At 39.4% G+C, this 22,253-nt stretch overlaps 1 protein-coding gene and 1 long non-coding RNA gene across 20 annotated transcripts in view; one reads left to right on the forward strand and one right to left on the reverse strand.

The window, feature by feature from the left end:
• PTPRK (protein tyrosine phosphatase receptor type K) overlaps positions 1–22,253 on the reverse strand; it is a 576,479-nt gene that overhangs the window by 521,416 nt on the left and 32,810 nt on the right. Inside the window, exon 1 of one of the 18 annotated variants that reach the window (XM_045008697.1) lies at positions 11,856–12,005. The exons of 13 other annotated variants lie outside the window; for them this stretch is intronic. Coding sequence is in view for 2 of the 5 variants with exons in the window: in XM_045008703.1 (XP_044864638.1) it covers positions 11,856–11,865 (10 nt within the window). In the remaining 3 variants the exon portion in view is untranslated. Of the gene's footprint in view, positions 1–11,664; positions 12,006–22,253 lie in introns of those variants that run through there. 4 more of the 18 variants (XM_045008696.1, XM_045008704.1, XM_045008703.1 and 1 more) reach the window with 4 other exon arrangements.
• LOC123365799 lies at positions 12,023–22,217 on the forward strand. Of its 2 annotated transcripts, none has more exons than XR_006577757.1 (3): positions 12,023–12,209; positions 13,294–13,433; positions 21,924–22,217. It is a non-coding gene; the product is annotated as an uncharacterized LOC123365799 (long non-coding RNA). The 2 variants fall into 2 exon arrangements; XR_006577758.1 differs by lacking the exon at positions 21,924–22,217 and adding an exon at positions 15,708–15,792.

The following is a 22,253-nucleotide window of genomic DNA, read 5'->3' on the forward strand; positions in this document are numbered from 1 at the left end:
GCTTGTCCCGTGGTCCGCTTGTCCCACGGCTTTGGTGGAGCTGCGGGACCAGCGGACCCTCCGCAGGCACGCCTGCAGGAGGTCCACCGGAGCCACCTGCCGCCCTACCGGCGACCGACAGAGCGCCCCCTGCGGCATGCCGCCCCAAGCATGCGCTTGGCGTGCTGGGGCCTGGAGTCGCCCCTGCTAAGAGTATTCCCTGAAATTTTGTAATTGATCAGATGTGGCAATCACGTTACAGATAAACCGAGAAACGTCATCCATTTGAACATATGACTATGCAAGCCAGTCAAATACCTGGTCTGTCCCGCTTTTGCCAGAAGACTTCTGAGACCCTAAAGGACTTGACAGTTGGACAAGAGGAGGACTTCTCCCAACTGTTCATCAGGAATGTAATTAAATTTAAATCATTGATAAAGCAAAAAAGTTTTAAATAAATAGTCTAAATCTCCCCTTGCTTCTAGCAGGTTTCACTCTTGTCTCTTGAGATATTACAATCCCATTAGTTCTACAGCTGACCACTGAGTCCTCCAGCAAAAACTAAGTAAACATAACCTGATATTCTCCACAAACATCAAGAAAATAAAAATATTCAATAATCCTGTATGCATTATGGTGAAAGAAAGCACAAACAATTCTTGACTTTTCCTCTGAAGATCACCTTTAAGTGCAAATGGCAGGAATATATAGTTGATGTCATGAAAGGGCAGCCTTAATTGTCACTGTAAAAGAGATTGCGAAGTCCAAAGATCAGATACTTACCACTGAACTCACTATAGCTTCTTCATTTCCTTCCAAAAGCCCCTAAACCTGCAACTAGGGCCTGGGCTATACTTAGATTTTGTCCCAGTGTAACCATGTCAGTTAGGAGGTATAACTGTTTTACCTGTCTAGTTAAAGCAGTACAAACGCCGGTAATGTTGGCACAGTTATATCCCAGACAAGTACCTAACACCAGCAGTTTATTCCCCTTCCCCCCATATACTGGTATAACTGCTTCCACACTATGAGGGGTTGTATCGGAGGACAACTGCACGGAGCCTGGGCTGCAGTCTGCCTACAAGGAGTCAGTTGCAGGATGAGGGCCATAGACATTTCACTTCCATACATAACCTCAAAGCTTTCAGATGTATCAAACTAGAAAGACATTAATTTTACTCTAGTGTCAAATAGAAAAATCCTGACAAGGCTGGAAATTACAGATGAGTAACATTTACATGAGCCAATTTTTTTTTTAATTATTCCCTAACACCACATTAAATGAACCACTGGGCTTCTCGCTGCATTTTTTTCTTTTGTGTCAGTCTTTTAGACTGTGAGCAACTTGGGGCACGAATGGTCGTCATACTGTTCATACACAGTGCCAAGCACATTGTTAAAGAAATACAGTAAGCTAATTTATTTGCAATGGAAGCGTGGTTAAATGTCAAAAGTAGCACATGTAACTGGAGAATACCATGGTCTGGAAGCATTAGGTGACTCACTAAAATTTCCAGCTTTGAAAGATGTGCCATCTTCCGGACTTCAGAAATCATGGGACGTTCTTATGGGACTGTTTTGGTTTTAAGGTGACTCTTTGTGTAGATTTTTTTAAAAACTAACATTGTGAAGTTTTGGCTCTGTATAGTATATTTCTAAGTACTTCTAAGTCTTCTCTTTTTGAACTAGTTCTTCATCTTGACTGAAGTCAGATTGAACGGAAACAAAACAAACAAAACCCCAAAACACTGAGCAGCTTTGGTTTTGTATCACTGTTTAGAAGCCAACAATGAAATCTAATGAATTAAAAATAACCACATTTTTCTAAAAAAGCAGACTTTGAAGACAACACATGTATGTGCTGTACAAGCTCTAAATATTTACCAGTGATTGGTAAATACATCAAAAAAAGTGAAAACACTCAGGTGTTTGTTCCAAACAGACAACTTGCACTCACTTTTAAAGTCAATCAGCAATTAAAAACAAGTGTATTATGTAACCATAGGCATAATTCAAGGCGAGTTTCAAATGTAGTTCATTCAAATTTTGTTGCCAAGCTGGAGCTCTTGTAGCTAATCAGTCTATTCATTCATATATTACAATACCTTTTTTTAATAAAATGACTTAAGGATAAAAACAGACATGCCCTCGTTTGCTCTTCAGCATCTCTAGTCTCATGACATGTTATATTAAATTAAATACAAAATAAATTACTTGTACTTGCCCGGCCTTTTTCAAGTGTGTGTCACAACCTTTAACAAATGTTAATGTAAAGCTGAAATTTGGTTCTGTATTCATGTCATGAATGTGCAGAGTGTGGGGGAGATGGAAAGCAGAACAATGTGAGTTTAGGACAGAGCGTCAGCCCTGAACGTTTGCCTGGATTTTGTCAATGTCTGTCAAACTTCAGCTTTATCTGGCTTTTGTACCAAATTAAAAAACAAGAACAAACAAACAAAAAACAATCACTCAGACACTTATAAGCTGTGCACTAAAAATCAAGAGACAACTAGTGCATTTCAGATAAATGTTTGAAAAAGACAACAAATCAAAAATTACGGATTAATACTGGTCTGTCTTGTCAACATATGTGAACTCTTTAGGAGATCATTAATCCAGTAGAGTGCAACATCTTCCAAGCCATTTTGTACTGTGTGACAGAAACATAAGGAACCATAATTCCATTGGAAAATACATGGAACAACATCAATGCCAACTGGTATTCAAAATATTATAGTTCAAGTTATTGTGCATGTACATATGTAATGCAAAGACAATGGGGCTGCAGAGGTGTAACTGAGAACCTACTTTGGCCTGCAGAACACTTATTACTGATGAAGAAGTTGTGTATGAAAGTTGAGATCCCACTCCAACTGGCAGATCCTAACTTGAGTGTGTAGGGCTGATAAATAGAAAAAACATTTACAGCCTATAATCTGAGCACACTTGACATGGAATCAACGCCACAATCATGGAACCCCACATTACCATTCTTACAGAGTTGCTTCCCAGAGTAAAAGTCACACGGTAAGTCTACACTATGGGGCTAAGTCAACCTAAGTTACGCAACTCCAGCTACGTGAATAATGTAGCTGGAGTCAACATACCTTAGGTTGATTTACTGCAGTGTCAGTCAGTCAGACAGGGACTGACCATTTTGCATTGAAAATGTATGATATGTAATAAAGTTCTCCAGAAACATCCATTTAATCAGCCCATCCATGGAGATGGGGCAAAAAGGAAAACTAGGTAACATGCACAGGTCCACAGGACACACACCTTCCTCTGACAAAAGACCAGTTACACTAGAAGTACCAGTGTTTTTTCCATTTGGTCTAAATGAAGATCAGTTTGAATTACTAAAAATGTCCCCCACACCCTCCCATCCCCAATTAGTTTACTTAAAAATTATACTCAAGCTGACAGTTATTACTACTTGCATTATTGTTAGCACCTAGGAGCCTCAGCCCTGGATCAGGACCCCTTGGTGCTAAGTAGTGTACAAACCAGAACTTAAAGATGGTCCCTGCTCCAAAGGGATTACAATTACGTGTAAGACAAGAGATGACAGATGGATACAAACAGATGGGGGAGTACATGTAAAAAAAGAGACAGAATTGGCCAGCATGATAAGCAGTGATATTCCACCTTTCTACGTAGTCAAATTCATAAAAACTTCATTTCAAATTTAATGGAACACTGGAAAATGAGATTAATAACTGAAGCAGTGGCACCAACACATTCTTCTCTGGCTAATATTTATCAACATATAAACCTCCATTCTGAGTTTGTGTACAGAAGGGCAATTTCATCAGTGAAAACAGAACATCTGTAATGAGGTGACCAATACAAGGACATATCCTAATTGGAATTCATTATAATGCCCTCAAACATCAAAAGCATTAAAGACTTAACAGCAGCTTGTCATGGCAATGTCTGACTAATGCAGTGACTCTCAACCTAGAACACTAAAACTACCAATAAAACTACCCAACTCTGTCCTTGTCACTCTTATCTAGGCCAGTAAAGGAAATAAGTTATTTAACTAAATTTGAATATCCTATATGTACTTTCTGCACATAAGTATGCATTTATCAAATGATTTTCAGGTTTGTAAACCCTTACCTACCAGGAGAAATTTAGCTATTGAAATGTGCATTCTTCTCCCCACTGGTTGCAGATTTCCTACTTAAAGGCACTGAGTAACATTTTCAAAAGCACTTCAGTCCCATTGACTTTCAATGAGATTTAGGAGACTTAAGTGCTAGTGTAGGCATGGCCTATGTGAGCAAAACTTTTATTGCTCAGGGGTGTGAAGAAACATACCCCCAGCGACATAAGTTTTGCTGGCATAAGCGCTCGTGTGCACAACGCTGGCAGCAGGAGAGACTCACCCACCAACACAGCTACCGACACTCATTGAGCTGGTTTTATTATGTCGACAGGAGAGCCCTCTCCCATTGGCATAACGTGACTAAAATGAGCGCTCTTAGAGCAGCACACCTGTATCGTACAGCTGTACTGCTGTAAGCCTGTAAGTGTAGACATGGCCTAAAGTCACTTAAAATGTGATTTGAGAGAAATTTTCAAAAGCATCTATGACTCTAATTTAGATTTAATGCATTTCCCATCCCCCAAAATAAGGGGACAATAATAAGAGGGGAAAAGAGAGCAATATCTATGACATTTCTGATTTTATACTACATTAAAAAGGAGAAAATGTTTGTAAAAGGGAAAAAAATCTTCCAACTATACCGACTGGCATTTTCCCCCCGATATGTTGTTTAATACGAATACTCCTCTGACGAATTTATGAAGCCAGTATAGAAAGTGATCAACTTTATAATCTTCTTCCATTATCCGCAAGTGCTGTCACGCCTGAGCAGCACAGTTGCCAACTTTCACGCGGTAAATAAGCACCCCTACTTTCACAATAAACCAAAAAACAAGCTAATCCCATTTCAAAACAAGGCCAAAACAAGCCAATCCCTAAGAATCCCAATGCTCTATATGACTAGATCCCCCGTGTGCATTTTGGGACTGCAATGGTCCCGCTGTGCACCTGACTCTCCCCAGCCTTATGCTCCTTGCCTCTGTTTGCCGGGAGCCGATCAGAAAAAAGAAGCTACAAGCAACAAGCCAAAAACTAGCCAACAGGCAACTCACAAACCAATTAAGCCAAAAACAAGCCCAATTTTTGCCTTTTTTGCTGGTTTGGAATGTTTGCTGAGCAGGTTTTATTAAGCCAATATGGGTGCCTGGCAATTTAACAATTACTGCCCAGAAGCTATTTATCTAAAGGATATAATCAACATGACAAAAGTTTATGTCGAGCAGATAGCTAGCCCTAGACTTACAGAAGTAGTCTGTAGTTTGAACTTGAAGAGTTTGCATTAACAATCTTTCCTCTTTTTACCAGCTGACCCAGATCTAGTGCTGCGTGAATATTGCAAAGTAATTTTTCCTGAGAAAAGCCATTCATTTAGTGATCAAACTCCTCACGTTTTCTTTGCGTCAGTATTTTATTAAACAAGTTTACTTGCAGGAACATCCACAGAAGCAGCAAGTTCTAAAATACTATGGGAATAGTTACAGAAAGCAAATTTTGAATATTAACAAGAATATGCACTGGTAACTTGATTTTAAGAATTATTTGTCTAGTCTGAGACAGAAATATACCATATGAATTATGTATCCAAGAAGTTTGGAAATTCATAAACTGCTCAAACCAGCTGCAGACCAAATTATTCACAGAAGTTAGCCAAATAATTTAAAACAAATACAGTCAAGAAAAGAATTTTCTAGTGGACACTTCTGAGGCAAAACTTGAATGATTTATTGTAAGTTATCCATCCTTGTAAGAATATGATCCCAAGACAGACAGCAAAACAAAATAATGAAAACAACGTAAGAGGGACAAATGTGGAATACATAAATTAGGTAATGTTTAGAAGAATAGAATGCAGTTATTTGAGGAAAATGCTATTTTGTGAGGCTTCGTAGAGGATCTGGAGTGAGTGAAGAAAGCCAGTCACCCTCTGCTGACAGGACACAGAACAAGCTAATGGCTTTCATAGAGGCAGGAACTAAGGGTACGTCTATACTACCCACCGGATCGGCGGGTAGTAATCGATCTATCGGGGATCGATTTATCGTGTCTCATCTAGACGCAATAAATCGATCTGCGAATCAACGCCCATACTCCACCTCGGCAGGAGGAGTAAGCAGCGTCGATGAGGGAGCTGAATAGCGGCAAATAGCATAGCTGAAGTTGCGTATCTTAGTTCAATCCCCCACATACACCCAGCGTAGACCAGCTCTTAGTCACAGCGATGACAGAAACTGCTTGGTTGTACCCCTGAGACCCAGCTGCAAGGATAAGTAAATTCTATGTCAGGATCTGGAGACTTGCTGTGATCACAAAAGCTTACTAACCAAATCTCTGCAATTACTTCTGATGCTAATTTTCCCCACCCTCTTACACTTTGCCTTTTGTAAGATGTATTTGAACATATTTTCCTCCCAACCTTCCAACTACAACCAAATTTCTTGTAATTTAATGTCCTATAAAGTCATACATATGGAATTGTGACATCACATTTCATGGAAAAGACCAATTAAAGATCAAGCAGGCACAGATAGGCTGCAAAAGGAAAAATATTTAACCAACAACTTTGATAATTAGCCAAAGTGTCAGGTGAAATTATTTATTAAGTGTGGAAGAGAAAGGGATCTAAGACTTGATCAAGATAGAACTGGATTTTCTCCCAAGCATGAAACCTCTGAACCACTGTCTCCCCCCACCCACACACCTCTTTTTCAATTATTTCTTAACTCAGAGAAGCTCTCTTTTTTTAAATGTTAAGTCCAAGTAGATCTCTTGGCCAGAGCAAGTTATTTTCCTTTGCTTAGTTACATTTTTCTTGTTAACTTTTGTGAACTACATTTTATAATATAATATAATATTTTATATATTATATATGGCATAACCAAGCTCAAAATAAGTTAATGTGAGAAACAAACACAAAAAAAACCACTAACAGGATCACGGACTTAAAGGATGTTTGCAGGATGCCCAGATTCTCTGATAGCCTCCTAACACACATGCAGGGAGTAAAAGCAAGTGAGCTCCATGCTTTCTGTCACTCCAAAGATATGTAATCATTATTAGCCAAGAGAAGGAAGAGTGTTTGCTTTTCATGTCTCTACTCCTCCACTTGTGCTTAAACATTAAAAATAACTGGACACTTTTTTTTGTCATTAAAGGCTACCTCCAGAGGTGCATGTAAGTCTCTTCTATCAAAAGGGCTGTAATTAGCAATGAACAATCATAACCATACATTTCACAGTTTTAAATATATTTTAGGTCCCATCAATTTATAAGCTTTTTAGCTCAGCACCCACAGCTTCTTCCTATTATCTTAACAAAAAATAGTCCCTCTCCATTGTAAGCTAATGACACCATCTGTTTAGCCCCAGTACTGTAGCATTAAGACATAGCACATTAACTCCCTAACAATCCCATGTTCTCACACTTCTTTAGATTCTCAAAGACAGAGACAGAGCAGAAGGCAGGAAAATCGGCTTCCCATTATTTGTATACCCTGCTTTCTCCAATGTAACTGCGCTGCCAGGCTCCACAGGGACTTGCGCAATCTGACAGTTTCCCTCCACCTCACCTCAGAAGAATAATGCCAGTTGTCAGAATCAGCAATAAAATACATCAATCACATACACTCATCAAAAAAAAAAAAAAAAAAAGAGTGGGGCAGGAGGAATTTATGCAAGTCTGCATTGCTTGTCATAGGAAATAGGCTGGTTCCACCAACAGCAGCCAAATACAGCAGCACCTGAAATGTGTCTATAGGTTGAAGCCAGCCTCAGAAAACCAAAAGATTCCCCCTACTTGTGTTGAAGCAGTGTTCCCAAAATTTCTTGAAGGCAAGTCCCCCTCTTCAGGAAAACTGAACCAATCACACACCCTTCAGCTTCACCATGTGGTACTAATGCCTACACATCTATTATATATCTTTCACACTCTCCCTTTAAAACCAACATGCTTAATTTTATTAAACTTTTACAGTGTATTCTCTCCCAAGAACTCCAAGAAGTTTGGTTTTGTAACCTTGGTTTATACTTTCAGGACTACAATATCATCTAACCAATGACGTTTGAAAATTTCTCTTTCTCCTCATCCTTTAAATCACCTTTTGTTTTATTTTGGGAGGTTTGGGGACACTTTAAAAATGATTCCTTTACTTGTCAGAAAAGAGACAGAAGGTCAAGTAATTTATTCTGACTGTACATATTTAGCAGTGGAAAAATGCTAAATTGATTAAATCTCAACACATATGGCCAGTGTCACCAAGACAGCATCTAACTATTCATTAGTGTTGCACATAAGCCCAGTCTGTGTAGAACAAACTATAACATCACCACAGCCCAGTGAAATGGATTTGAGAGAAGGGAGTCGCTCAGCCTCAACTTTAGAAGCTCCCGGCCACTAAGGTCAGGGGATATACTGAAGACCCACACACAACTTTAGAGAGTAGAAGCAAATATTCTACATTGTCATATTTCCTGCTAGTGAGACAAAAAAAAGCAAAACTGAGAATTCAGTGCAAAGACAGCACAACTGCCTGTCTGCCGTCTCAACTAATGGAAAAGTACCAACCAGCAACACTATTTTCTACAGAGGATGATCTCAATGAAAGATGATACAGATGTTAGCTGTCATTTGGCCTGTTCCTCTCCTTCCCCTCCCACTAGTTTCCCCCAGCAAGGCCGTAGTAAGTCACAGCTTTGAATAATTATGTATCCACTAACCTGGACTACATGAAAAAGGCTACTCAGAATTTATTTTAAAATGTGTTTTTATTTATTTTCAAGAAACATTAGAATGATCCCATTTTAAAGATCAATTATTTTGCTGCTGAAAGCTGAAAACATTTGCCACATGATCCTTCCATGAAAGAGAATCAATGTTGCCAAACAGTCACACTGCCCAATGTAAGGAAAATTAAACTGATCAGTTTTATTTATTGTCAGTTACTTCAATTATAACATTCAGCTTCAGAACTCAGATCTTAGATTTAATTAAAACATTTCATTTGACAGGCAACTGACAGGCAATTGACATTTCAATTAATTTGAGAGACAGATACCTGTAACATAACCGGTCTTCCACATATACACCACCTATCTATTCATAAAATCAGCCATGGATATCTTATTAATTAACCATAACTCATCAAGAAGATGCCCATGAGGAAGCTTAAAGAATAACAAGGAACAAAAAATTCTGTCATAAAAAATGGATACAGATGAACCTAGGCAGCCTTTTTCCCCCAAAAGCTGTTGCCAGTTAAAGCACACCCCAAATTTTGACTTTTGTTTTATACAGAGCACAACATTTATGGCTGGCTGATACACAGAAATTGATTAAGAAAGGCACCCTCCACACCACAGCCTAATCAAGAGCCTTCTGTCATATGTAGCATTAATCTTCTATTTCTCCCTTTTATGAATAAAGCTACTCTCTGTCCCCTCTTCTTGTTACCTACCTCCTGCAGGCCAAGCCTAGAGAAATACTGGCATCCACCAACAATATTCCTGTAGTCAATATAGCTCTACATGTTATTGCTGTTTTTCTGTTAGTTTGGGAATAGAATTACCTATACCCGAAGACATAATTTTTCCTTTCTGGGTAGCACATAGAAATGGCAAATTATCTGGGAAGAAAGTGATTCACAATGTTTTTATGACAGATGTATTACACATAACCACAGCAGGATAATGCAATCTTTTTCCAGACAGCTCACTAGTACAGTCAAACTTCTTGGAAGATAACTCCATTGAAATCTGTGCCAAAGATGTACAGTCAGATTAAGTAAACATTCATGGAATGTAAAACACCTATTCATTGTTAAATAATCTCCTTGGTAAAAAAGCCCCTTGTTACAGATACAACAGCTTCAGTTTTCTGCATTTTTATTTTAAAAGGAAGTGTCCAGTTGGATTTAAAACAAACATTAAAAGAAAAACCTAAACTCTAAGAACAAATACATTGTTTCGATTTACACAGAAAGCCTGTAAAATATCCAAGTCTTACAATGGTGTGAAAACATACAATAATATAAGTCTTTTGAAAATAATACTACACAAAGTAAAATTCTAACTGATGCAAGTAGAGTGGTAGTAAATCATTTTTGAGAAACATGACACCTTCGCAAACTTTAGTTAATTTTAGTTAGTGTCTTACTATCACCACTTCATTGGTGGTTTCACATAGTTATCATATAAAACTACAAAAAAAACATTGCTTAATAAGCCAAAACATTATAGCATCTTTCAAACACTACAGAATTTAAAATGATATCACCCAAAAAGCAATCACTTTATGATGCCAAAAATATTAACTTTATAGTTGTACCAGTTTCTACCTTTCAACAGGAGAGTAAATCCAACTCACGGCAGAAAAACTGCAAAAACTCTCTTAGCGTAAGTGCAGGAGAATGGATTGTGGGTTTTCGGAGAAGGGGAAAGAACACAGGTTACATAAGGTTATGAATTGAAAAAATTAAATCCAATTTCTTGGTCCTCTCCTGGGTTAGTTTTCTACACTGAAAAATGTTCTCTAAGCTTTTGCCACAGGCAACAATGCCATGATCTCGAGTATTAAAAGACCTGTCGAAAAACAAATATGACCTTTAGTAAAGCAATCAAGTCAAATTTATATATCCCAACAAAAACAATTTGGAAACTTGAGTCAATTGAATAACAGTTCCTGGCTGGGAACAGCCAAAAGAAAAAAGGAGGTAGAAAAAAAAAGTGGCCTGTAACTACTATGACAATGAAGAATCCTGTGGCACCTTATAGACTAACAGACCTTTTAGAGCATTAGCTTTCGTGGGTGAATACCCACTTCGTCGGATGCAAGTAGTGGAAATTTCCAGGGGCAGGTATATATAAGCAAGCAAGAAGCAAGCTAGAGATAACGAGGTTAGATCAATCAGGGAGGATGAGGCCCTGTTCTAGCAGTTGGTGTGTGAAAAAAGCTTCTTGCTTGCATATATATACCTGCCCCTGGAAATTTCCACTACTTGCATCCGACGAAGTGGGTATTCACCCATGAAAGCTCATGCTCTAAAACGTCTGTTAGTCTATAAGGTGCCACAGGATTCTTTGCTGCTTTTACAGATCCAGATTCTAACACGGCTACCCCTCTGATACTTGATACTATGACAATGTAAATTGTCAGTAGAAAGCATATAAAAATGACAGCTAAGCAGAGTACAGATATTCCAAACACTGTCAGAAGCATTTTCCAGTAAAATCTGGAGAAAAAAGTAATCTGACAACTGTTACAAAAACATATTACTCTGTAATGCGACATCACACCTATTACATAAAATGTAATGTAGACACAAGTTTGCTTCATTACTGCCTTTTGAAAAGTTTTTTTTAAAACCATCTGTAGCCTTTATTTAATTGAATGAATAGATAGTTCTGTGGTAAAATACAGTGAGTCCAGCTCCTGTGATGCTACAGTTTTAAGATCAATAAGGTGGAAATCACCCTTAGATTTGGAGGCTCTAGGAACACACAAACAACAAATACAGTAACCAGAAACATAGTTATAATGCAAACAAGATTTTTTACTTGTAAGTTGTTACACTCACATACCCATTTTCTCAACCTGAGAGCCCCCAAGCAATAGCCAACGCTGTATTCATCCTCACATACCCAAAGATATTATAGAGTCTGGTGGATCTCTCAGCAGGTGCTCATCAATAGAGGGATGGCTCTTCCTGGGGTCTTTCCACCCTATCCATACAAGGGAACCCTTTTATCTTGTTATGAGGATTCCAACCTACTTTTCCTCATCTATACTTCCACACCACATAAATCTTGGGGTGCCTAGATCTTCATAGGTTGTCCTGTTAGTTCCCCTTTTTCTCATGGACATTTATGTACATATGTTCCCATGGTAACACCCAGCCAGAACAGAACTTTCTGTGATGTTACAATCAGGCGTCCTGCAGTCTGAACGGGTACACTGAGGTCTAGATGGGTACATTGTGATATATTTTCCTGGATCATCACCTACTGGCACATCCTTTACAGTAATCTTATTGGCATAGGGTCATCCCTGGATCACCTACTCATATCAAATCACCCTAAGCCTGAGGCCTACTGTGGCTGAGCTGAAACCTCGCAGGCCTTAGCCTGTAGATCTTGCATTACTGCTTTACCTTATTTTTATATCTAATACACACTTGTCACTCCTAAATACTTGTCAATCTAATATTCCTATAATCCTATCCTACTTATATCTAACTTTTATATTGTATTCTCAAAGAGCATCCCATGTCTGAGCACTCTGTTCACACATACCGAATGCTTACACTAGTCTCTGCCTTCAGAGCTGTTAATAGAATACCGCCCCCAATACCTTCACTCACCCTAGCCCAGTTTCACTTCTAATTGCCGGTAACTTTCTGCTGTTTAAAGCAAAAAAGGAGCAAGTGATTTTATGCTCCTACCTCTGTCACCACCTCCCTTTCCTCCTCTCCCACCCCCATTTTGAAAGCATTCCAACCAACTTTCAAGTCTATCACCTCCAGGGCCGCCCAGAGGAGGGGGGCAAGAGGGGCAATTTGCCCCAGGCCCCGAGCCCCACAGGGACCCCCACGAGAGTTTTTCGGGGCCCCTGGAGCCGGATCCCTCACTCGCTCCGGGGGGTCTGGAAAACTCTTGCGGGGCCGGGCGCAGGAGCTTCTTCGCTCCCGGTCTTCGCCGGCGGGGGGGTCCTTCCGCTCCGGGGCGGAAGGACCCCCCGCTGGCGAATTACCGCCGAAGACGGAGCGGGACCCACCGCCGAAGTTCAGCTCGGTCTTCGGCGGTAATTCGTCGGCGGGGGGCCCTTCCGTTCCGGGACCCGCCGCCGAAGTGCCCCGAAGACCCGCGGCGGGGACCCCCCCACCGCCAAAGACCGAGCTGAACTTCGGCGGCGGGTCCCGCTTTGGCGGTAATTCGGCGGCGGGGGGGGCCCCCGCCGCGGGTCTTCGGGGCACTTCGGCGGCGGTCCCGGAACGGAAGGGCCCCCCGCCGCCGAAGACCCCGGGCCCCCGGAATCCTCTGGGCGGCCCTGATCACCTCACTCTAATCACTACCTAACACAGCAGGGTCCAGCCTGTGGCCCTCAAAGGCAAGTGTGTTAGGAAAAAGAAAAAAAATATTTAATTACAATTTAAAATGTGTTCCTGGAGCTGGGTCCTCAGATTCTGATTTTTAATCTATCCCATTTCAAAGGGAAGGTAATCGAGGGCACAGCTTTGCATGGCTTCTCTCCTGTAACACCAAGAACAGCTCTGATGCTAGTTGAGTTGCTGTCCTTTTCCTGCTGCAGCTGCTCCTCTACAGGCTGTCTGCTACATCACAAAGGAAGAAGAGTAAGTATAGCTCTGGTTGCTCCACTGCTCACTTCCTTGGTCTGGCTTTTGAAGTCGCAGGAAGAGCAGGACATGACCTCAACTGGCTCTGTTTGAGTCTGGGGAGTGTTTAGCAAATGATGTCTCCCTTCCCCTACACAGCCATCAAGGGCAGCCCAGAAGAGAGTTAAAACAGAAGCCAAGAAACCACCACCAGTTTTGGCTTCTTGTGTACTCTGCCTGTGGTGCAGGTATAGCAGAGTCCAAGCTGCCCTAACATATACCAGCTAATCTGAATCCCCAAAAGGACCATCTGCCAGCTGGAGATAACCAACGTACAGTCCACTGCACCCACTCCCCTTCCCCACCCCCAAGAGGACCCCATATCCTTTAGGTTGCAAGGAGGGAGGCACAGAAGCCAGCTCTATACCTGTTAGGAATTCACCCACAGTGGAAGAATTTTTAACTGGGAAAATGCAAGTGATTTCCACTCCTTCTTGGCTGTCTGGATGGTGCAAAACAATCAAAATAGGATAGAGAATCTGCCCTCAAATATTGATTGAAGCTCCCTGGCATTGAAAATGTTGCATACCACTAGTCTCACAACTGAGTCCTGTATTCACCTGGTGGACACCAAAACAGCTCAAAAGTAATCTTCACTTGCATGACAGATTACAGGTACCTCAATTCCTCCTCCCCTCCCACATATACTTTAAAAGCTTTTTTAATGTAAGGCCTCTTATGTTCAGAATTTGTATTTGGATTAGCCTTCTCCTGTTTAAGCATGACAAAGTCCAAAAGAAGGAATATTGCAGTTGGCAATTTATTCATATCAAGGGGTCACTGTTTGTCAGAGTATAGCCTGGCAAAAATATCCCATTAACAGAGTTTTATTTCAACTATATTATTAAATCTATAATCAGTATATTAACAATTCTAAAAACCGCTACTCTCATACCCAAAATATTCCTTCTCCGTGTCTTTACTCTTGTGGCCTCTGAGCACACAGGTTTTTGTCCAATAAGCCCTTTGATACCCTACAGGAGCTCAATAAAAGTATAAAAATTAATGCAACGGAGAACTGCTGTGTTTTTAAACACCTAGGAGTAGATCCTGATCTCACTGACTTCAACTAAGTTACTCTGAATTTATATTTTATGTACCCAAGATCACAATCTGGATCCTAGCCCATAAATTACTACTCTTTATAGCTTCGTTAAACGAGCTTTAGGAAACAGAACAGTTCTTCAGGGTGCCGGGGCAGAGAGGGGGCAGGGGCAGGGGAAGTTATGCTATACGATTTTTCCTCCTGTGTATGAACCAATGCAAGTTCTTGTCCACTCTCTAAGTATCTAGATAGGAGATTATTTCCTTATTCTTCTGGGGGCTTTTGGATAGCAAAAGGGTTTGATTTTGTTTTCTCCTCTTGCATCTTCAAAAAACAGACTCCACAGGGAAACCAAATCCAGTTAATAATAATTCAGTATACCTGGTGTATGGAAAATTTCCTGGGATTCAAAAGTTACTGTTTTAATCAATAGAAGTTTTACAAGACTGGAATTCAGTGTTAGCCACTAACGTAACCCAGTTCTTAATTGTTTTGTGGTAGCAATATTTATTTGTTTTGAAATTTTATTTAATGTTCACAATGGCTAGCCTGACAATTGAGAACACGTACGAGTCTTCCATTTATCCTCTAATACTAAGGCAACACAGGAAATCCAAGCGCAAACTGCCACATTCCATTTTGTTAGTGTGTCTGTTTGTGAAGGGATTGCCTAACAGGCAAGAAGGAAATTTAGCCACCACGTCCATTCCTTGGCCTCCATGACCAAAACTGTTAATTAGTATTAATTGTGATGGCATTTTTGTGTTCTCATTTCACATAAGCTGCCTAACAGAGGTCACATGTTAACAACTGAATGTACACCAGATGCGAATGTGTGTCCTCAAGGTGAAAGGTTCTGTATCCCATTATCTATCCCCTATAACGTTTGTATGAAATTTGACATAAATGCTAGGTTGGCCACCATGGATTCAAATAAAAAGCTTTACAGCAAGTTCAGTGTGACAAATTAAATAGCCTAGAAATGTGCTCTCATGCAGTCAAACCTATGTCTCAAATTTATGCTAGACAGCTTTCTATAGCTCTGTCCATCAGAATTTAAGTGCCTTGCTAACACTCGGAACAGCAGAAAAATCACCTCTTAAGAGCAAGACAGCCCCAGGCAAAGGCAGGAAGGGAAATATCTTCATATTGATGTACAGTTTCATCATATTCATCTCAAAAACTAGACAGATGACCAAAACCAGCAATGACTACAAGGACAAGAAAACACACAGCAGAAAAAGTATCAAGAAAAGAATATATAAGTCAGACCAGAGGGATGTTTCATTAATCCCTTAATGATTAAATTTTAGACAATGAAGTCTACCTTGATATAGCTTTGATGAACAATTCTGTGTGGACAGAATAAAAAAAAAAAATCTGAGAAGTCTTGTGTTAAGTTCTTCAGATAACAAGCCCCAATATAGACACTATATTTCTATATGAGAAAATCATAGTGTGGTAAAAATGTTTTTATACAGTCGAACCCATTTATGTCGACCTCGGTTAACTTGCCAATCCTATTAACTCGAGGTTTTAGAAGTGGAACCGCCAAACTCCCTCTTTATCTTATGGGCTTCTCATCTGTTATGTCGATTTGCCCAACCCTAATATCTCGAGCCCGGCTCCCCGCGTCCCCAGCCACCCGCTCCCTGGCTCTCCAGCCGCGCGGTTCCCCAGCTAAATATAAATATCAGCTTTAGAGCCACACTTCAGAAACTTTCAAGTAGAAAATCAAGTCTTATGACAACCCTCCCCTTCGAAAATCTTCACTTCTACTGGTAAGAAATCTCCCATTTCAAGACCTGAATGGACTATGAAATATTGGACCTGCAAATCTATTGATTTAAATGAGTTTTGGATAAGACCCGTGGCCATAAGCATCTTTTTTAAAACAGTAAGTCATAAATATGGGTGTAGCATAGCACAGACTTCTCAGAACATGAATGGAAGTGCAAAAAAAAGTCCCAAAAAGGAACTAATGTGCAAATGGCAGTTTTCATATCTTGCTAAATCAAAGTAAATTTATACCAGACACCTTAAAGAGTATTTATTTCCAATGTCTCCTGTGCCAGAGCTCTTCATTCAGAGATAGCAATTTGGGGATTTTTTTTGTTGTTTGAAGTACAGTACTCAAAATATGTTTCTTTTTATCTTCTAAACAGAAATAGCTGAACTTCTTTTCTAAGACCTTCCAAAACAAATCATTTCTGAGCAAACACACATGCAAAAGGTGTCAAATTCTGAAAGGTACAATCAACTGAAAATAGTGGATATAATTGGAATTATAAGGGAGGCGTAGCCCAGTGTATAGAGCACTGGATTGGGACTCAGCTTCTTATTCTGTAAAATGGGGATAACGATACCTACACCTCCTTTGTAAAGCACTGTGAGATCTACTGTTGGAAAACACTATGCAAGACCTAGCTATAATTATGGCAACCTTTACTACAGGGATCAATATTAGTTCTTCTCAGACTAGTTTTCCTAGTGGAAGGGTACATCATTTCCTGCTGCAACTGTACTTTTCAACCTTTTCCAAAAGGTTGCATCTATTTAAAGTTACTGTACAAATGGAAGTCAAACAGCTTCCATGCCTAGCTAAATTAAACACCCAAAGTTTTAACTACAATATATATGACTAAATGCTTGAAGATTCCAAACTGTTGTTAAGGGTATTTTCCAAAATAAGCAGCCCACAAGCAAACACACTGAATTAAAAATGTCTCTAAACCATGGAGTGCATTCAGAAAGGTCAAGTTTGTTAATGGTCTGCTAATAAATGTTTCAGCTACCTATGGGTCAGGATTAAAGGGTATGCTACTTTAACTTGTATATTTGTAATTGAAGGGAGAGATTCTCTTAAGTACAGCAACATCAGATTGCCCACAACAGCCCAAGAAAAGGTCAGGGAAAAGAGTACTTGTGGACATGCAAACCGTAAAACCTCCCATAATTAATGTTGCAGTGAGGATTAAATGTAACAAGTGCATTTCGTAGCAGCTGCACATAGAAGTAATTCTTGATCCACATCAAGACTTTGTAAACCAGAGATAAATGTAGCCTTTCCTTAGATATGCTTTACCAGCCACCAGCAAGAGAACTAATCCTTCACTCCCGGGCGGCAGAAACAATAGTTGCAGTGAGCCATCAATCCTTTTGATGTCATCAACAGATTAAGTTGTACCATTTCCAGCTCCTGGTAGGGTGGCACCATCTGAACTGGTGTGAACTATTAAAGTGAGAATGGTAATATTATTTATCGCAATTCAATTTTACACCAAAAGGCTTATTTACAATAGCACAAGTGTAAAGTACATGTTTGTACTATAAAAAGGACTTACCTAACGAGAAAAAACAGAGGAAACAGTTTCCTTGCAAATGACATTCATCATTTTTACTGACAGGTGAGTAGGATCTCTCATTTTACAAGTGATAGAGGCTGAACTTATCTTAATGAGAATACTTAATTTATGCTGGAAAATGGTCAGCTAAATTTAAAGTGTTGTGTTATATAATATTCAGGCAAAAGTTGTGGGGTTCCATGCACACACTCAAATGATAGAGCATTAAAGATAACTAGAAACAAATTTAAGAGCAGAGTAATTAAGTTGATAAAGAATAAAAGGAGTCTCACCTTTGTTTTAAGGTTACTATTAAATTATAGAATTGTAAATTACAGAAAGAGGAAAATTTAACATTCCAAAACATCTGTTTGTATATCTGTTACTTGCTTTTTGCCCAAGTATTTTCTACATTCCTTTTCTCTGTCTGAAAATGCATACCGAGTTCAGAGCAGTGAGATCCCTAGAAAGTAGAGAACCTGACAGCACTGTTATATTATATTAAATATCAAGGTATCAATAACTCACTCTTCCTACACACAGCAGAAAAACAATAAAAGTGACAGAAAAGTTCAGATTGAAACCTTTATAATCTCTAAAATCCTTAAATATATGCCATTAATGTTTGTTTTAAACCAACTCCCCACACTCCAATGTTAAATCTTGTTTTTGTTTAAAATAGAAGAGTGTTATAAAAGAGAATATAAACTCATGATCAAGTTGCAATCTTAAAGGATTTTAATTCTAGATAAGTACAGAATACATTTCTGGGCAGAAGCACTGAATGTTACACTTCAAAATAAAAGTATCTTTTACAAAAATATCAACAGAATGCAGGCCATAAACAGGGCAAAACTAGCCCCTTTTTTCTGTGTTGACCATTACATTGTATTTAACGTCTGAGAATAGCGTGCATTCAACTGTAGCAATACATTCCACAGCTGATTGTACAAAGAACATTCAGCAAGTATTAAGTGTTAAGCTATGACAGATACAGTAAACTGATTTTCAAGCCTGGCCTTTTTTGGGCCAACTCAAATTTCAAAATGGAGAGGAAAGAGTAACTAGCAAAATTGCAGTGTCAAGTTGCCCTGCTCTTGTGCAAATAAACTATTAATGGTCCTGGGAAAAAGGACATAAGGTAAATGGATTATACTTGAGATTCTGCTCAAAGTCCTTACTAGTAGTAAAAAAAAAAAAAAAAAAAAATTCCCATGACCCCAACAATTACACTATAGACACCACTCAACAGTTCAACTATTTCTACAGATGTGAGTACTTAAGTTATTCCATTAGCATATTTCTTAAAGTGATTAAAATTACTAAGTATATGTAATTCAATGCAAAAAATCTAAGTTAAGCAAATGTTAAGGTACATAGTCAAGATATGTCAAAGCTAAGGTTACATGTGCAACCCTCAACAAATTCAGCTACACAACAGAACAAGGAGTAATGGTCTCAAGTTGCAGTGGGGGAGGTTTAGGTTGGATATAAGGAAAAACTTTTTCACTAGGAGGGTGGTGAAGCACTGGAATGGGTTACCTAGGGAGGTGGTGGAATCTCCTTCCTTTGAGGTTTTTAATGTCAGGCTTGACAAAGCCCTGGCTGCGATGATTTAGTTGGGGATTGGTCCTGCTTTGAGCACAGGGTTGGACTAGATGACCTACTGAGGTCCCTTCTAACCGTGAGAGTCTATGATTCTATGAACTATTTCAACTTTGAAACTGAGAACAAATATAAAAAGTAGAGAATAATTTTCCCTAAATTTTCTCATACTCAAAGCAGCTCAACTATTTTTGTTCAAACTTTCATTAAGAATTATTAATCTTTGGGAAGAGACAAAGCCTTGAAAATTTAAGGTTAAAAGGTTCAAGTTTTGTGAAGTTGCAATCAAGGAAGAAGGGGAAGCTAGAATGGAAATGTTTATGCAACCTTTACTGAAGTCACTATCTTTCTCTCTGCATTACATAAACTACATTTAACAGCATTTCCGCATAGAATTGTTCAATGCTTTGTAGCAAGAGGACACTATTAGAATATTCTATATAAATTGTAACCTATCTTCTCACAATTTGGGCTGCTACCATCTTTGAAAAATCAAGACAATTTTCCAGAGCATTCTGAATGGCAATCATTTAGTAATCAAATCAAGAGGGGAAATATTTATAATCAGAAAGATAAGTAAATATTAAAGAGGTTTTACAGTCCTGAATTTTGTGGAAACAGAGAGGGGCAGAGTACATGGGATACAAGTTAAAGCAAAGTAAGAGCGTGCGCGTGTGTGTTCGTATTCTGCTGCCACCTGCTGGCCACAATCAGATCTATTTAAGCACAAACACAACTAAGGCTGTATTATTTTAACGGTTTTCACAAAAATACAAAGTTGACAATTTGTCACGAAAATCAAAATCTTTGGTAAAAAATGTGAAATTCAAACTTATTGCCAGCTTTTTTTCTTCCCATGCAAATAAAAACAGGCAGATGGAGATGAGAATACAAAACCAAGTGCACTGAGGTAGGGATGAATGCAGGAGGCAGACAAGGATGGTGCCTTGTAAGGAACGAGTTGGCCTGCTCTTGGGCTGAGTCCATAGACCAGAGCACAGAAAGCAGCAGGGGAAGGAAGCATAAGACTCCCCCAGAGAATATAGTATGGTTTTCTCATAATATGGGGAGGGATACACATCTCTGTCACCTAAATTCTTTGGTTTCCTTCTCGATATTCTCACTGGTCTAGTTACCAAGGCAGGTGCCTTTGTTTCAGCAGCCTGGCCACACAAGCAGCTCCCATACAGCAAGCAGGACAGACAGTGCCTGCTTGCTTTCCTGCTTGGGACTGAACTATTCAGATATAGGTGGGTGCAAGACTGGTTGGAAAACCGTTCCCAGAGACGAAGTGAGTATTCACCCACAAAAGCTTTTGCTCCAATACTTCTGTTAGTCTATAAGGTGCCACAGGACTCTGTCGCATTTTACGTCCCCAGAGAGTAGTTATCAGTGGTTCACATTCATGCTGGAAGGGCATAACAAGTGGGGTCCTGCAGGGATCAGTTCTGTGTCCGGTTCTATTCAATATCTTCATCAATTATTTAGATAATGGCATAAAGAGTACTCGTATAAAGCTTGTGGATGATACCAAGCTGGGAGGGGATTGCAAGTGCTTTGGAGGATAGGATTAAAATTCAAAATGATCTAGACAAACTGGAGAAATGATCTGAAGTAAATATGATGAAATTCAATAAAGACAAATGCAAAGTTCTTCACTTAGGAAGGAACAATCAGTTGCACAAAAATCATTCTGGAATGTATTAGCAGGAGTGTTGTAAGTAAGACACAAGTAGTAATTCTTCCGCTCTACTCCATGCTGATTAGGCCTCAGCTGGAGTATTATGTCCAGCTCTGGGTGCCACATTTCAGAAAAGATGTGGACAAATTGGAGAAAGTCCAAAGAAGAGCAACAAATATGATTAAAGAAAACATGAGCTATGAAAAAAAATTGAAAAAATTGCATTTGTTTAGTCTGGAAAAGAGACGCCTGAGAGGGGACATGATAAATAGTTTAAGTACATAAAAGTTGTTAAAAGGAGACGGGAGAAAAATTGTTCTTCTTAACCTCTAAGGATAGATGACTTAAGAAGCAATGGACTTAAATTGCAGCAAGGGAGGTTTAGGTTGGACATTAGGAAAAACTTCCTGTCAGAGTGGTTAAGCATTGGAATAAATTGCCTAGGGAGGTTGTGGAATCTCTATCATTGGAGATTTTTAAGAGCAGGTTAGACAAATAACTGTCAGGGATGGTCTAGATAATACTCTGTCCTGCCATGAGTGCAGGGGACTGGACTAGATGATCTCTTGAGGTCCCTTCCAGTTCTATGAAATGGGGGTTTGGGGAGAGGACAAAACTCAAGAATTTCTAGACTCTCCCCAAACCTCTAGAGAAAGCAAGGCTATAAATAGTAATGTTTTCTCATGGTGAATTTTGCTTTTTTTTTTTTTTTTTAAATACTCCTTGCCTCCACTTTTTAATGGTTCTCTCTCTCTCTCTCTCATGGCAAACAGGCAGACACCATTAACAGATGTGACTTCTCTTGGTGTAAACAAACAAACCTGGTTCTGCTTTAGAGCAAGAGTTACTGTCCATGTATGCATACAATTTTGAAGCAGATGCAACAGATTTTAAGTCAGGACATTTTTCTCCCCTATTTCCCACTCTACTGTAGAGAAGAACATATACCGGTGTCTGGGTATACAGTTACCATTTTGTCAAGTAGTCCAGTTGATCATAAAGAAAAGCTACAAGTGATCACCATTTAGAAGCTTCAACATGAACTGACAAGAGAAAATCGGATTCTTCTGCAGGCTACACCATGAGTAAACAGGTGGCTGAAA

Source organism: Mauremys mutica, chromosome 3 (assembly GCF_020497125.1).
Source record: "Mauremys mutica isolate MM-2020 ecotype Southern chromosome 3, ASM2049712v1, whole genome shotgun sequence".
Taxonomy (NCBI): domain Eukaryota; kingdom Metazoa; phylum Chordata; order Testudines; family Geoemydidae; genus Mauremys; species Mauremys mutica.